The sequence below is a fragment of the Elaeis guineensis genome, chromosome 16 (genome assembly GCF_000442705.2).
Source record: "Elaeis guineensis isolate ETL-2024a chromosome 16, EG11, whole genome shotgun sequence".
Lineage (NCBI taxonomy): Eukaryota > Viridiplantae > Streptophyta > Magnoliopsida > Arecales > Arecaceae > Elaeis > Elaeis guineensis.
Genome location: NC_026008.2, coordinates 39,040,484 through 39,057,791, shown reverse-complemented (window position 1 = coordinate 39,057,791; position 17,308 = coordinate 39,040,484). Strand labels below are relative to the sequence as shown.

General features: G+C 36.6%; 1 protein-coding gene across 1 annotated transcript; it reads left to right on the top strand.

Moving 5' to 3' along the window:
- The first annotated feature begins 9,551 nt into the window (after nucleotides 1-9,551).
- On the top strand, nucleotides 9,552-15,835 carry LOC105059648 (SKP1-like protein 1). Its single transcript, XM_010943028.2, has 2 exons — nucleotides 9,552-9,969; nucleotides 15,510-15,835. The coding sequence occupies exons 1-2, from the start codon at nucleotides 9,649-9,651 to the stop codon at nucleotides 15,681-15,683; spliced, it is 495 nt and encodes a 164-aa protein (XP_010941330.1). The 5' UTR covers nucleotides 9,552-9,648; the 3' UTR covers nucleotides 15,684-15,835.
- The last annotated feature ends 1,473 nt before the right edge of the window (nucleotides 15,836-17,308 follow it).

Sequence of the window (17,308 nt, the reverse complement as noted above, 5' to 3'; positions counted from 1 at the left end):
TTTAGTTTGCCAGATGCTGGTTATGACTGCATGTGCATGTCTTCTTTTTAATTTTTTGGTAAAGATGTGCATGTCTTTTCCTTTTATAAACATATTTAACTGAGTCTGAGGCTTCATGCCTTGAAGATTTTTCGTGCTTCTTGTTGGTCTTTTTACGAAACCAATGACCGATGATGAATCGCGGCTTTCACCCATTTGGTTCAGGGGTCTAGAACATTGTGAGAAAATCTTTATCCAGAAAGCTTGTCTCCCAGTATGATTATATAGGTTTTGCATCATAGGGATTTAGGATCTCCTGAGGGAAACTAATGAATTTTTTAATGTTCCTAAAAGTGGATTTGCGAGACTGGTGCAGAAGAAATGCTAGCCGCCGGTCAACACGACCAGACTCTGCTAGTGAGGGTTACCAGGTTTTTTCAAATATTTGCTTAGGATTTATAAACAAAGCGCCTCGTGGAGTTGTGATGCAGAGAGTCGTAGGATGCTGTTTGTGTTCTGTCCGTAATGTGGTTCTTTTACATGCTTCTGAATGCGTGCGCATGGAATTGTTTGCGACCACTTCAACTTGTCATCCTCCGAGGGTGAGTGGATGCATTGAAGAAGTTCATCAAATGTGTTTCAGCTCAAAAACACTAAGCGATGGATCAAGAATTATGCGGGTTACAATTTTTTCTTGATCCCGTTGAAAGAGTCGGTAATTTAGCCTAATTTTACTGGGATTATTGTTATGGGCAAGAAAGCCATCCACAAGTCATAAGGTTTGACGGTTCTAAACCCTTTAATCGAGGGGGATGTTGCGTACTATTCTATGGTTATGGGACTAATTCGTGAGCAACTCTGCCGATGCACACGTCCACAACCTGTTGTGGCTCCTACTAATGATTTACATAACAAATGTGGTTGACTATCAAATCTCCAATCGGGGAGGGTGGAGAGAGTTGAAGTGTGTGTGATGGTACCGTGCATGCAAAACTTCAAAAAACATAGTTGATACCCCACCCCACTGCCAAACAGGAATTGATTTTAAAAAAGAAGAAGAAGAAGAAGAATAGCTTTGCAGTATATGACTAGTGTAATTACCCAAAAAAACTAGTTGAAAAGGTACAATTTAGATTCTTTGATGTTGTATAATTATCCAACATAATATTATTGGTGTAATGAATTGAATCTCATCTAAAAAAAAATTAGTTGGAAGATATTATTTAAGTTTCTTAGCCCAATATGATATCACTAGTATAATGATCTAAAAAATAAGAACTCATCTAAAAGGGCGGCCTAAAAGGTATTTGGATTGCTTGTATGGCATCTCATATCCTTGCTAGGCTAATGGCAGGCAAATCAAATTATACATATCTTGATTGGCCCGTGATTAAGTTCAAAAAGGTTCATGCTATCATGTCCTTTACTCCACATAGGTAATTTGCTGCATTCAATTTGACACCATTTGTAATATTTTAGAATCTATTCTAAAAAGAACTAGACATAAGTTATTATTTAGATTCTTAAATCCTATATGAATAATATTCCAAATCTTTTTAGTATATAACTAATATGGGATTAAGCTTATGTCTACATGGAGCTATTGAAGATAAAACTAATATAGAAGTTGAGATTTATCTCATATAAAATTTTAGCTTTTATGTATATTTTTACTAGTCATATCTATTTTTGAAAAGTTAGTCCTATTTGAACTAGAAAAGAAATCTCATCCAAATTGTATACAACAAACCTCTCTCCTATAATATGGGAAGTTTATGTTTAGGTAGTTATATTTGATCTCCTATGAAACCATCTAAGCTCTTCTTAATATGAGCTATAGTTATGGAGATGGCTTGTTTTCTATATCTGTTAGGATCAAGCTTGCCGGTTGGAGGGGATACTTAGAGATGACTAATCATCAGATGGTGCATGCTTGCCCAGATTTATCGGGCAAATTCTTCATCGCTTTGCCATGCAAATTTATTAACTAAAAATATGTAAAAAAAACAGTGAGGCTCGGTAGAACTTTGCTTTACTGATCCACCTATAAATTTACTCCCTCGAAAAGAGTTCATTATCTAAGTAATTTATAAAAAAAATTTATTTATCAAAATAATATACTTTTTAACTTATTTATCAAAATAATATAAATCTATAAAACGTCATTCGAAATGACATTTTATAGTGTCCACGTCACCATCCTCTTTGCTCTACGTGGACGATCAAAAAAAAAAAATTAAAATCGTCATTTGAAATAGCATTTTTGAAAACATCATTTGAAATGACGTTTTCAAAAACACCATTTCAAATGGCGACTTTAATTATTTACTTTTCAAAAAAATAAAATAAATAAAAATAAATAAAAATTATAATTTTAAATTTATAAAAAAATAAAAATTCTGATTTTGATTCAAATAAAAATTATCATTTCAAATTAGTATCCCCATTTCAAATTATTTTTTTAAAAAAATATTCAAAAAAAAGAAAAAAATGGGTCTAAAAAAATAAAAAAATAAAAAACACCATAAAAAAAGAGAAAAGAATAGGAGAAAATAAAAATTATAATTTTAAATTCTAAGAAAATAAAAATTTTAATTTTAATTCAAATAAAAATCAACATTTCAAATTACAATCCCTATTTCAAATTAATTTTTTTAAAAAAATATCCCAAAAAAAAAAAATACCTCAAAAAAATAAAAAAATAAAAAACAACATAAAAAAGGGAAAAAATGAAAAAAAAAATGGGAAAAAAATAAAAATTCTAATTTTAATTTTTTAAAAAAAAATAAATTTAATTCAAATAAAAATCAACATTTAAAATTAATTTTTTAAAAAATCCTAAAAAAAGAAAAAAAATACGTCAAAAAATAAAAAACACCATAAAAAAGGAAAAAACTAAAAAAAATAAAAATTATAATTCTAAATTTTTTAAAAAATAAAAATTTTAATTTTAATTCAAATAAAAAACACCATTTCAAATTACTTTCTTCACTTCAAATTAATTTTTTAAAAAAATATCCCAAAAAATGAAAAAAACCTAAAAAAATAAAAAAAATACCATAAAACATTGAAAAAATGGTAAAAAAATGGAAAAAAATTATAATTTAAAATTATAAAAAAATAAAAATTTTAATTTGAATTCAAAAAAAATCACCATTTCAAATTATTTTCTCCATTTTAAATTAATTTTTTTAATAAAATATTCAAAAAAAGTACCTCAAAAAATAAAAAATAAAAAATATCATAAAAAAGGAAAAAATAAAAAAAATGAGAAAAAATTAAAATTTTAAATTTTAAAAAAATAAAAATTTTAATTTTGAGACATATGAGACACATGAGACTATGTGTATCTATGTCCACAAAGTATAATATCCGATCACTTGAAATGGTATTTTCAAAAATAGACTTAAATATTAAAAAAATAAAAAAATATAAAATTTAAATTTTAAAAATAGAAAAAAATAAAATTAATAAAATACAAAAAAATTTAATTTTTTTTAATTTTAATTTTTTTAACAAAAAAATAGAAAATTTTTATTTTTTTTAAATTTATAATTTTTATTTTTATTTTTTTCAATTTTTTTCTTTTTTATGGTATTTTTTATTTTTTTTTATTTTTTTAGATTTTTTTCTTTTTTTGAGATATTTTTTAAAAAAATTAATTTGAAATGGGGATACTAATTTGAAATGATGATTTTTATTTGAATTAAAATTAATTTTTTTTTAAATTTAAAATTATAATTTTTATTTTTTTCTTTTTTTCTCATTTTTCTCTTTTTTATTGTGTTTTTTATTTTTTTAAGGTTTTTTTGGAATATTTTTTAAAAAAATAATTTGAAATAGGGATTGTAATTTAAAATGATGATTTTTATTTGAATTAGAATTAAAATTTTTATTTTTTTAAAATTTAAAATTATAATTTTTATTTTTTTCCATTCTTCCCCTTTTTTTCTTTTTTATGATATTTTTTATTTTTTTAGACCTATTTTTTTTCGGATATTTTTTTAAAAAAATATTTGAAATGGAGATACTAATTTGAAATGATGATTTTTATTTGAATCAAAATCAAAATTTTTATTTTTTTATAAATTTAAAATTATAATTTTTATCTTTTTTTATTTTTTTTAAAAAATAAATAATTAAAGTCGCCATTTGAAATGGTGTTTTCAAAAATGCCATTTCAAATGGTGATTTTATTTTATTTTTTGATCGTCCACATGGAGCATAATGGGCGATGACGTAGATACTATAAAATATCATTTCAAATGACGTTTTATAGATTTATATTATTTTTATAAATAAATTAAAAAGTATATTATTTTGATAAATATTTTTTTAAAAAAATTATTTAGGTAATGAACTTCCCTCGGAGAACTAACCGGGGGTACCATGGGTGACACGAGGAAGGAGATCTCATGTAGGCATTGGTTGCGTTCGATGCCTTGACCATCTCAACAGGCATTGTTTCTCCAAGCTCATCAAGGGAATGTTGTGTTGGCAGACCCCTCTCGTTGGGTCTGAAAACATCTTCCAATAAGCCGAGCTCATTCCGGATCCCACCCAAAGGAGCTTAGGCTACATTTGGTAGCTGACAATCTTTTCAAATTATTGATAATTTAATATGATAATTTAGATTATTATATTTGATATATTTTTTGGATAGTAATATAAATTATCTTGACAACCAGATTGCCTCATAAGAGGCAATCTGGATTGTCTTTAGAAAAAATGATGATTTAGATTATCATTTCTTTGACAATATTGTATTAAAAATTTTATATAAAATTATCTGTTAGGATTTGATGTCTTAAGATTCGATCCACATTGAGCCCACAGCAAAGTTCGCAGTGAAAAATGAAGTCCAACGAGATCAAGATCACCCCAAACGGAGCTCGGATGGAGGACATACGAGCTTTTAAAGTCAACACGAGATCCGAGACGGCGGAGGACCGGTGGCGGGCCGGCGAAGCTGCGGCGGCGTGGCCCTAGCAGGGCCAATGCGCGGGACGCGTGACCTAGGCGTGCGGCCCAAGCGGGCGTGCGGCCCAGCCCACGCACGGGCCCGTGGGGCGTGGCCCGGGCCCAGGCGCCCGGCGCGGGCACAGCCCAAGCCCAGGTGCTGCGCTTGGGCCTGTACCCCAATCCTCGGTGGATCGGACGGTCTATGGCGAACCGCGTGGACCGCCTAGGCATTTTTCAGGCATTTCTCGCGGTTCACGGCATTATTCCATGGACTGGAGTGCGATCGGACGGTGTGGGTGGCTCCCGATCTTGATCTGACGGTCCAGGAGGTTATTTGGCTTTGTTTAGGACTCCTAATCCCCCTCTAATTGATGTTTAAGCCTTTAAAAGGCTGGGAACACTTGGAAACAGGTGTGGTGTGGCCTGGTCTCTTGTGGACGCGGGCGTGAAGGCTTCTTGCGGAAAATGAAGATTAGAACCCAAAAGAGAAGAGAGAGAGCCGTACGCTAGGAGAGAAAGAGTAAGGCTCCTGGATAGCGGATGTCGGTCGCTTCAAGGGTTCAGAGGGGTCTTCCAAGAGAGAGAGCTTTTGTGAGGAAAACTTCTAGTGAGAGAGAAATTGGATGTATGAGGGTTGAGGGTGAGATCTCCTCTTGTAAATTTTTTTTTTCATAGTGAAGTTTGCATGTCCCGTGGAGGTGAGCCCTTTTGTGGCTGATCCATGTATTTTGATTATTTTTTATTTTATTTCTTCTTTCTTCCTGCTGCATCGCGTGGTACTGAAAAGGTCCTGGGAGGTGATTTTCTGGCCAGACATTTACCCAACAAGTGGTATTAGAGTAAGACGGTACAAGGACGTAGATTGCAGCGGTGGTGAGCAAGACTGAAGATGGAGAAGACAGGCCAATCAAGATGGAGATCAACAAATTTGATGGTAAGAGCAAGTTCTCATTGTGACAGGTAAGGATGAAGGATGTGCTCATCCAACAAGGGTTGATCGATGCTCTCTTGTGCGACGAGATGCCAACCACCATGGAGGTGCGAGATTGGAAATGGCTACAGATGCAGGCGGTGAGTACCATCTGTATGTACCTAGTGGATGAGGTGGTGATCTATGTGCTGAGTGAGACTTTTTCGATGGTGCTATGGTCGAAGCTCGAAGAGTTGTACATGGTGAAGTTTCTCACCAACACTCTTTTTCTCTGGAGGTAGTTTTATCAGCTGCAGATGGCTGAAGGACAGAGTATGCAAAAGCATCTAAGTCACTTCCAGAAGATCCTCACCGACCTCCTCAGCATTGACGAGAATGTTGAGGAGAAAATCAGGATGCTGGTTTTGCTAGCATCGCTTCTACCTTCGTATGAATCCTTGATGACTGCTCTTCTAGTGGGAAAGAGCACCATCAAGTTGGACGAGGTCACTGCAGCGATACTCCAGAATGAGGTTCTCAAGAAGGAGAACCCAGCTTCGAGCTCAGGTGGCGGTAGCTCAGCTTTGGTGGTTTCTAAAGGAGCAGGAGATGGTAGACGGAGCGACAGGAGATCGCGACGAGGGCGGTTCAAGTCCAGGAGAGACTTGAGCAAAACCCGATGTTATCGATGTGAGGAGTTGGGGCATCTAGCCAGAGATTGCCCTCAACTCAAAAATCGGATGATGGCTGCTGTAGCGACGGCCGGCAGTGATTCAAATGGAGATGTCCTGGAGATTCTGATGAGGTATCTACTTCTTCTCAGCAGTGGATATTAGATTATGCATGTACCCATTATGTATATTGCAGAGAGGAGCAGTTTGACTCCCTGGAGAACAGTGAGGGCACTGTATATCTGTCGGATGGATCAAGCTGTACGATCAGAGGTATTGGGACGATCAGCTGGAGGACACATGACGGTGTAGTGAGGAGATTGAGGAAGGTCCGATACATACCCGATTTCAGGCAAAGTCTTATCTTACTTAGCAGACTGATTTCGAGATGCTACAGGACGGTAGCTGGTATAGGAATCTTGAGGGTGTTAGGCAGCGATAGGATTGTGCTGGAGGAGAAGAAGAGGAGCAGAGGATATTATTTCCTAGCGGGGAGCCCAGTGCAAGGTGGAGCTTTGGGAGCTAGGTGGAGCCTAGAGCGAGGTGGAGCTCCAAGTGGAGGAGGATCGGCCACGAGACAAGAGACTCGGGAAGACGATAGGCGACGTCGCAAAGTGAGATTCCTATTGCCGCAGGACGATGCCCTGAGTAGGTCTCAAGTCAGGAGGAGCACAGCATACGACGGAGATGGAATCGAGCGGCCTAGCTCGACTCCCATGTTTGCCCATCCATGATCAGCAGGTGATTGCCAAGGGCATGGGGGCGAGGAGATACAGAAGCTCTCGAAGTTTAAAGGAGATCGAATATCGAGTCGAGACAAAGATTGTTAGAATTTGATGTCTCGAGATTCAATCCATATTGAGCCCACAGTGAGGTTCGCGGTGAAAAATAGAGTCTAACGAGATCAATATCACTCCAAACGAAACTCGGATGGAGGAGATACGAGCTTTTGAAATCGGTATGAGATCTGAGGCGGCGGAGGACCACTGGCGGCCAGTGGTGGGTCGGCGGAGCGGCGACGGAGCGGCCACAGGCGGCGGAGCGTAGCCCAGGCGGGGCCAACGTGCGAGACGCATGACCCAGGCATGCGGCCTAGCCCACGTGCGGGTCTGCGGGGCACAGCCCGGGCCCAGGCACCCGATGCGGGTGCGGCCCGCGCGCGCGGGCCGGCCCAGGCCCAGGTGCTACGCCTGGGCCTATACCCCGATCCATAATGGACCGAGCGATCCATGGCGGACCGCGTAGACCGTCTGGGCATTTTTCAGGCGTTTCTTTTGGTCCACGGCATTATTTCGTGGATCAGAGCGTGATTGGATGGCGTGGGTGGCTCCCGATCTTGATTCGACGGTCCAGGAAGTTATTTGGCTTTGTTTAGGACTCCTAATCCCCCTCTAATTGATGTTTAAGCCTTTAAAAGGTTGGGAACACCTGGAAACAAGTGTGGTGTGGCCTGGTCTCTTGTGGACGTGGGCGTGAAGGCTTCGTGCGGAAAAAGAGAGAGCCGTACGCTGGTAGAGAAGGAGTAGGGCTCCTGGACAGCGGACGCCGGTCGTTTCAGGGGTTTAGAGGGGTCTTCTAAGAGAGAGCTTTTGTGAAAGAAACTTCTAGTGAGAAAGAAATTGGGTGTACTAGGATTGAGGGTGAGATCTCCTCTTGTAAAATTTCTTTTTCATAGTGAAGTTTGTATGTCCAGTAGAGATGAGTCCTTTTGTGACTGATCCATGTATTTTGATTGTTTTTTATTTTATTTCTTCTTTCTTCCTGCTGCATCGCGTGGTACTGAAAAGGTCCTGGGAGATGGTGTTCTGGCCAGATATCCACCCAACATTATTCCTAAAAAAAATCACATAAAATGCATTGCCCAACCCTCCCCCCTCCCACTCACCCCCTCTGTGTGTGCCCCCAACCCATGGCTCTTTCATTTTTCTTTGCCTGTTGGTGACTGCTCCTCTCTTATCTCCCCCCACCCCTTCGTAGCTCCTTCACATTCGTCCCCACCACTTCTACAGCTCCACACGTGCTGGTCCCTTCCCCACCCCTTCGATGCCCATGGTTCTCCACATTCTTCGGTCCATTATTTCTCTGCGCCACCATCACATCCTCGTCACTCTCGTTATTTCTCATAGAGAAAAAGAAGAGCACATAGATAAAATTATTGAAAATATTTTGAAATTTTGATTTCACATTACCAATAATCTGATTGTTATATCCAACATATTATTAATCAAAATTTTTTTTGTGTACTAAATACAATAACTAATATTACTGATAATTGAATGACGATAATCTATCCTGAAGATAATTTTCATTACCTTCTAAGATTGTCTGGCAATGCACCAAATGCAATCTTGAGGATTGATTTGAATGTTTGAATCAGTGCTTCGATGGAGTAGACGATCAGGTCTAACATCTTAACATGCTCGAGATGACCATCTCGAGGGGCAGAGATGTTCGGGCCCAAGTCGGAGAACAATTTCGATTTGCTTTCTAAATTGGGATATGCAATAAACACAAATGATATGGTTCATAGACATAGATTTATCAATTCTTTGATTTAATGCTTTGTTTTGAGCGAATATTAACAACATTACAAATCTTAGTAAGTGGTCAATTTGTTCTTCCCTTGTGCGGAAAGAAGAAAAGTTAAATGAAGATACGGTGATCCAACTTGATGAGAAACTTCAAATATTAGATGAGGGTAAATTAGTTTTTAGAATCTATATGGTTATCTGGACCTAAAATTCTATAAAATTCATTAAATTAGATCAACATAATTAAGAAAATTAGTCTGAACTAAATTTATTTAGATAAAATTAAAAGTATCTGAAGTAAGCTGATCCGAATCCAATAAAGAGAAAAAATGGTCCAGCATGTCATATTGGACCGCTCAACAAACTCTGGGTCCGCTGTAACAAATTTTTTTAGCTCAGGGAATGTTTAAGGAAATTTGGCCTAAGTTTAGGGTTATCCAAGTAATTTCACTTCTTCCATTTATCTTTGTTTGGGACCATTGGAGCCGCCTATAAGCCTCACCGACACCTTTTCTTCTCGCTTCGCCTCAATCGTTCCTCTCCTAGGGTTTCGTTTTCCTCGGATCCTTCTCTTGGGCGATCAGTCACGGTAGTCATGGCGGAGAAGAAGATCATCTTGAAGAGCTCCGACGGCGAGGTGTTCGAGGTGGATGAGATGGTGGCGATGGAGTCCCAGACGATCAAGCACATGATCGAAGACGACTGCGCCAGCAACGGGATCCCCCTCCCCAACGTCACCAGCAAGATCCTCTCGAAAGTGATCGAGTACTGCAAGAAGCATGTCGACGCCGCCGCCGCTGCCGCCTCCAAGTCCGCCACCGATGACACCTCCTCCAAGCTCGGCGAAGAGGATCTCAAGACCTGGGATGCCGAGTTCGTCAAGGTCGACCAGGCCACCCTCTTCGACCTCATCCTGGTCAGATTCCTTGCCTTTTGATCTTCCCCCCCTTTTTGATGATTGATCTTGTCAGGATTTCGTGATTTGTTTTTTTCTTGATGAATTGGGTCGAGAATTTTGAAATAGATTCATTATCCTTCTTTTTTGCTCTGTTTGAGTTGTTTTTAGTGTGATTTTTCGGTGGTGGCTTCGATTAGGGACGATTTGTTTGTTTGTTGATGAATTAGGGTTAGGGTTGCCATATAGCTTTGTTCTCCATTTTTCTTGTTATTGATTTGTAGGCGGTGTGATTTTTTAGTGTTGGTATTATGAATTATGGTTTCGTTTGACATTGGTTTCTATATCCATAGTTTTGTTCTTGCCTGATTTCCTTAATTTGATGTATTTGTTAACATTCACGAGATTGCCAAACTCTCAAGACAGTAGAGGTCGTTGGTCATGATGATGATCGCCGTAGTTGGGAATACTCTTGGTAAATTTTTCTTCTATGTTTGAGACTTGGTGCAATAGCTTCTGACTTACTTGATGCGAATCTGATGCTGATGCATATGCCTGCTTGTCTGGTACGCTGTAATGGTTGGATACTGCTCAATTTTTCAGCAATTTTGTTTAGGTATTTCTAGACCATTGGGTGAATTAAGCTATAAGCAAAGAGGAAATAACTAAGAAAACTTAGTTTTGAAAGGGGAATTGTAGTTCTAATTTTGCTATTGGGAAGTCTCGTTATGGTTAGAGTTTGTCCAATTAAGTCCCTGAAGTTTTGTTTTAGTTGTCACGCTGTAGCCCTGCATGAAGACAAGGGGCATGAAGGAATTACATGCGAGCATTTCCTGCTTCTCTTCCTTTTTTCCATTTCAAAGCTATTTTACATATTTCGGGAAAAATTCATATTTTCTTGATGGAGTTTGCACATCTCATCCCTCCGGCCCCCAACAAAAGAACCCAGGAAAAAAAAAAAAGCAATCATGATAATAGTCTCACATGTATGTTGTTGAATTTTGTGCATTGCTTATTGTGGTTGGCAGGTATCACAAGATCCATGATGGTGTTCAGGTGGACCAAATGAGATGGATGAACTAATGAATATAAACTTGGGGATGATGAAAACTATTGCACTTCTTTTCCTTTTGAAAGAAGAGAAAGAGGGGAGGGTGGGATTCCTAGATTGTGTATTGGGAGACTGATGAACTAATGAAGATAAAACTCGGGGTTGATAAAAACCATCTAGTGCTTTATATAAATATGTATGTATGTATGTATGTATGTCCTTCTTTAGTTTTTGTGATCACCTTTAAAATGCATCACTTGTTGTAATGTATCATTTCCTTTTTCTTTTTTCGTAGTTTTTTATGAAGTATTGTAGGGAGTTTTGTGTGTCCAACCAATGTGGACTTAAATTTTTTGGCTGGATTTATGTATTATAAATCATGAAATTTGGACTACTGTTTTAATATGAGTTTCTATTCAAAATATTGTGGTTGCTGACAAGAAATCTTGAATTAAAATATGCAAATTTCTTCCATTAAATTCTACCCTTTTCCCTAATAGTTGCACTTTTTATGTTTTTGAGGTATCAAAATTTTCTTTTCTTTTTGGACATAGTACTTGCTCAACATAGGGTTGTACCCTAGGTGAGTTTGATCAATGTTTTGTCTGATGTAACTTGCATCGAACCTAATTTGGAGTCTTAAATTCGGTAATCAATATGGTCTCTTTTCCTATATGTTTAAGCTTCATCAAGACTAATTTCAAACCAACTCATATGCTAGTGTATTTAAAGTAACTTAATAGCCTATGACATCAAGTCAGATTTTAATCAGGCTTATACTGAACTCAATTCAGGATAGAAACTCAAGGCTTCATTTGAACAAATATTACATGTTGTTTATTAAATCATTAAAGTTGATTGTCCATGCAGCCAATCACATCATGAACTGTAACAACAGAACCTTCATATTATTTGAATAATCTTATGTTACCGTGGCACTTCTGCCCAACTGAAAGATTCCTCATTGGATATTGGTTAGATGTCAGGGATTTAAGTAGTTATCATATTCTTTGGTTGCAACTTTGGTATTGGCAGTGAGCAGGTTGTTGCAACAATGTATCCATGCCCATTATATTTTGATGTTTGAATGGGGAACAAGTATTCTGAAACACCTTAATAAATAAATCTGTTAATGTTTTGTCCTTTATAACATTTTAAAAATGTTAATATATATAATGTAGGTAGATTAATTTTTTCCCCAGTGCACACAGATTCTGCCATTGGATTGATTTCAATAGTTGATTATAAATGTATATTATATGAATGCTTTGGATGTTTATATTTTTGATTGGTCTGTAATTTAGTCAAGCTAGATCAATTTTTGAGTATTGTGAAGCTTTTTTGTGGGATTGATTTTGATTTGAGGTACGGGAGCATGCTTTGCTTGTTTTATGTTTTCATGAGCTTGATTATGTCATGTGTCAAGTCAATCCCAACACAAGCCTTTCTGAATCCCCACACATGTCTCTTTTGAACTTCTTGATATTCTAAAGTTGAGCTAGACCAGAATCAAGCTTAATTCACATGCTATTAAAGTTTGATTCAAGCTTGAAATTTTAAAATTCCTTTTTTATATATAATTAAGTCTTAATGAATCAGTATTAGCAAGCCATTGCATCAACTGTTCCACCTGTGTTCAGGTCGTTTTATTTAATAGCTTCAGCTGTTGGATTGATTTCAAGGTAACATGCTTACACACATAATTTCAAGCCTTACTTACTGAGCATCTGCTCAGGCTTGGCTCAGAATTGTGTCTGAGAATAAGGAAAGGGATCCAGTTTGGCTTAGAAACATTCAATTTAAGGTTGATGAGTGTGGATTGATGGCTCAAAACAGGTGCTGGCCAGTTTCCAATTTTATTGAGCCAAATCTGATTGATCTTGGTTTTGCTCAAGCTTTGCTTGAAATCAATTTCAAACCTAAATACTAGGATTAAGCCTAGCTTGCGTATGCTCAATTTGGTCTTAATCAATCCTAAATTGAGCTGAACAAGAGCCATTTGTGAATGACTTTAATCTGTTGCCTGCACTAAGGTTGCATGTCAATCATTGTTTGATGGTTAAACATATTCAAGCATCTCTTTTACTTTTTTATATTCATATCTGTGGAACACAGTCTACTGTTATCACCAGCATAACATGATGTGCCAAACAGCTAAGCGGTTGTGAGTGTTGGGATGATCTGGGCTAAATTGGTATGACCTCGCCCCTCATTTGTACTGTTTCACACATTTTCCTTTTCCAAAGCATAAATTGTCATATGCCTGTCTGGAATTTCATCATATATTAGTGCAAAGTTCTTATGGGTTCTGACAGTTACATGTGACTATGATTCTATGGTAGTGAAACTGTCATTGGATGCTTTTTTCGAACATGTGGTCTTCAAGAAGTAATACAGTTTTTCTGATTCAAGTTTTGGTCTGTACTTAATTTAAGGTTCCCCAAAAGTTAAATCTTCTGCTTCTGGATTTGTTTTTATTTTTGTTATATTTCTGCTTCTGCTTCTTCTGATACATGTTGGAAAATAGCTAGGGAAGTTTTAAGTAATGGCTTGCTATTATGTTCTCCTTTGTGCATGTGGAAATGCAAATTAGCTGCAGTTTTGCGTAAGTTTTGTTTTTCCTGCAGTTTAACACTTGTACATAATTTTACTTTGAAGTGCTACTAGTGAAAATGGATGTTCAGGTGCACATTTAGGATAAAAATAAAACCAGTAACCAGAATTAGCCTTTCCAACACATATTTTTGTCAAACTTCACCAAATTTTCTAATTTTAATCTAAAGAAATTCTTCAAGTAGCAACACTCAACAAATTTTAGTACCTAATACTTGAAATGAGAAATTGAATGGTATAAAATGGAAATGTAGGAACCATTATTCATGGTATTTTATATAATAATAGTAACTATATATTAAGAGCCTGTTTGAATAATCCTATGGAATCGAACAAGATTCACAAAAACACAAGGCAGGCCGAATGCATATTGATAGTATTCTAAGAATTTTTTTTTGAAGCGGGCCAGCTCGAATCCCATAGGGACAGGAATGGATTGGAAGAGGTTCGGTTGACATTGGGTGGGCCAGGCCTTACATTCTATAATATTAGACATAACCTATGTACATAGTTTAAAAGATAAGAAACTCTTTGTGCATCATGGGCAGTGCAGCTCGGCCGCACCGCCCGCGGTGATTGGCTCGGGCACGGGGCTGGGTGAAAAATTTTTTTTTTTTTTCCCGTGCTGCTCTCTGGCCACGCGCCCGAGCCAATCACCACGGGTGGTGTGTGCCGAGCTGCACCGCCCGCGGTGCATAAAGAGTTTCTCTTAAAAGATATGCTAGACAGGCCAGGCCCGATTCTTGCAGGATTTTCAACCTAATCCTGCGGGAATATCCAAACAGGTCCTCAAAGTTTTAATTAATCCAATCATGCATTTCATCCCGACTATTGAATTAGCAGCACAATGATACTTGTTTGATACATCATAATTCATGGTGCCATGATGTGTTGGAAATAGTCCTATGTCTTACAAAGCCCGTGTATATAACTATATGCTTCCAAACTAACAACAATATGTATTGTGCTCAAGCTTGCAATCAAGTCTCTAACCGATTTGTGGTGGATGCCCTGGTTGCTGAAATGCATGAAAGATTTTATTTTATTAAGAAGAGAAGTAGATGTTCTGTTGATCGTAGATCTCTTGCCAGGATTTTGTAATTAGATATAGATTTACATAAAATTAGATCGGGGGTTCATGTTTATTTTGAGTTAAATGTTCCCTTGATCTTTGATCTTTTGTGATTTGTATTTATGGATCTCTTGCCAGGATTTTGTATTTATGGCTAAGTTTTACTTAAAGTTAGATGTGGGGTCCGTGTTTCTTTGGAATTTGAATCTTGGAATTGAATTACATGAATGGAATAACTAACGGATTCAGTCACCTTGGAAATTGAAAGACTGATATACTTATGGAGAGAATTCGTCTGAGATAAACATCCATGGAGACGTAGTAGTAGTGAGAGGTAGGTTATCTATTTTATTTAGTTTAGATGGCCATATGCAATTCTCTATCAAATTAGTTTGGATTTAGTTTGAATGCCTTGATGCTAGATATAAGGAGATCCGAGGGCTCCAAAGGTATCAAGGTTTATCTCTGTGTCATTGTTGAATAGAGTTTGAACAGCTATGATGATCATGACCAAGTACAAGGGTTAGGGGCCGTGGTGGTGCAAATTTTGTTCTTTTATACATTAGTAGAATAAGAATTTGTTTATATTCTATACTTCTAGATTTGCTTCACTGTGTTACCGGTTTCTAACTTGCCATACTAGGTGTATTTAGATACAGCATGCGATCTTAGTTATTTTTTTTATATCCTTGGTAGTCCATCTATTTGCTAGTTATGCATAAAGTTGGATGTCTTTTTTTTTTTTCTTTTTGTTTTTTTTTGTGGTTGATGCTATCACTAATAGTAACATTCGATCGGTCTTAATGATACTACTAATGTTTTCAGGCTGCAAATTACCTGAACATAAAGGGTTTACTAGATTTGACGTGCCAGACTGTTGCTGACATGATCAAGGGAAAGACCCCAGAAGAAATTCGTAAGACCTTCAATATCAAAAATGACTTCACGCCTGAGGAAGAGGAAGAGGTGCGGCGGGAGAACCAGTGGGCGTTTGAATGAGTGATCGGCATCATCCTTTCTAGTTTAACTTTGGTTGCGTTCATGGGTTGTAAGTAGGCTGGAAACTGTGGCAAATGTTGTCAAAGGATCTTATTTTTACCTAAGTTGTTTAATACTCATGAGGTACACGTGAGGATGATCCGTTTGAGTTATTTTTGGTCTCACGAAGTACCCCTTCTGAGAGTAATAGTTTGAGTCGAGTCCTGGGGTTAGGGGTTGTCCTTCCTTCGATATTAGAGTATCGATTCTTATACGCAATTCTCCTGTTAGGTTAATGCAAATCCAGTTATATTATTTCGTAATGCTATCTTATCAACTATAAATTTGGAATATAATTTTTTTAAAAAAAGAAAAATATGTATCTATTTAAAAACTACTTTTGTTACCTAAGCATTTGTATAATCAAAATAATGGATAAAAAAGGTTCTATAAAAATCGAGCTCGATGTAAATATTGAATCATAATACATATATTGTGAAAAGATTATCGTAAATCATAGGGGAATGAACTCTGCATCATTACCTTCACATATGTACATGCAAATATTTTTTTTTTGGTGAAACAGGATGGTTATGGGTCCGCTACTCTGCATGATTACCTTCACATATGTAGATGCAAATATTTTTATATTTATATGTCAAACGATGTGCATACCTCTGTCAGTATGTATGTTTGGAGACTATATTTATATGTCAAACGATATGCATACCTCTGTCAGTATATATGACGGATAATGTATGTTTGGTGACGGATCTATCTGAACCCAAATTCAATTCAATAATACTCTGAGTCTATTTTCAGAATCTAAACCCAATCTAATAATTTATTAGGTTTACTTTTCATATCCAAATTTTATGTTTCAGCTTGGTTTTGAATCGGACTGATAAAATCATCAACCTCCCTCGACGCCTTAACGGGAAATCTGTGCAGAAGCTTCCTGCTTGTTAGGAGAAACGTGCATGATGTCTTATTTTCTTTTTATAATTTACAAAATTAAAATTGTAATTTTCTGATGGATTAAAAAATAATTCTTCAACATGGCTGGTCCATTGACTGTCGTATTTTGAATCTTTTTTATTCTATTTTAGAGAGAGGAAATCCGGGAAAAGAGAGTTTCCTTCGTCGGGAGCTATCCCTTCTGTTGTTTGGCCATTTTGGATAATTTCTTTATATTCTTGGTCTTGTATGATTGTTCATACATTGTTTCACTTCTTTAACGGTTTGATATTTCTAAATTGGGAGGTCAGGTGTCTTCGCTGATGCTATCCACTGGATTTACTTGGAGATCCTAGTGGCTCCGAGACAATGTTCGGGAGATCAGGTGTCTTCACTGATGCTATCAGTTAGACTTACTTGGAGATCCTCCTGGCTTTGAGACAATGGACTATGCTAGCTGCTCTGATATCATACTTGTGGATAGAGATGAAATTGGTATGGATAATATTCATTTGGATCTGTTTAGTATCTGAATTAATTTGAATATAGATATAAAAATTTGAAGATCGGATTAATATCCATATCTGTATTCATATCCATAAAAAAAAAAATGAATATAGATATGGATGGATAATCATTTAATCTGTATCCAAATATTTGAATCTATTTATAACCCTATGTAATTTTAT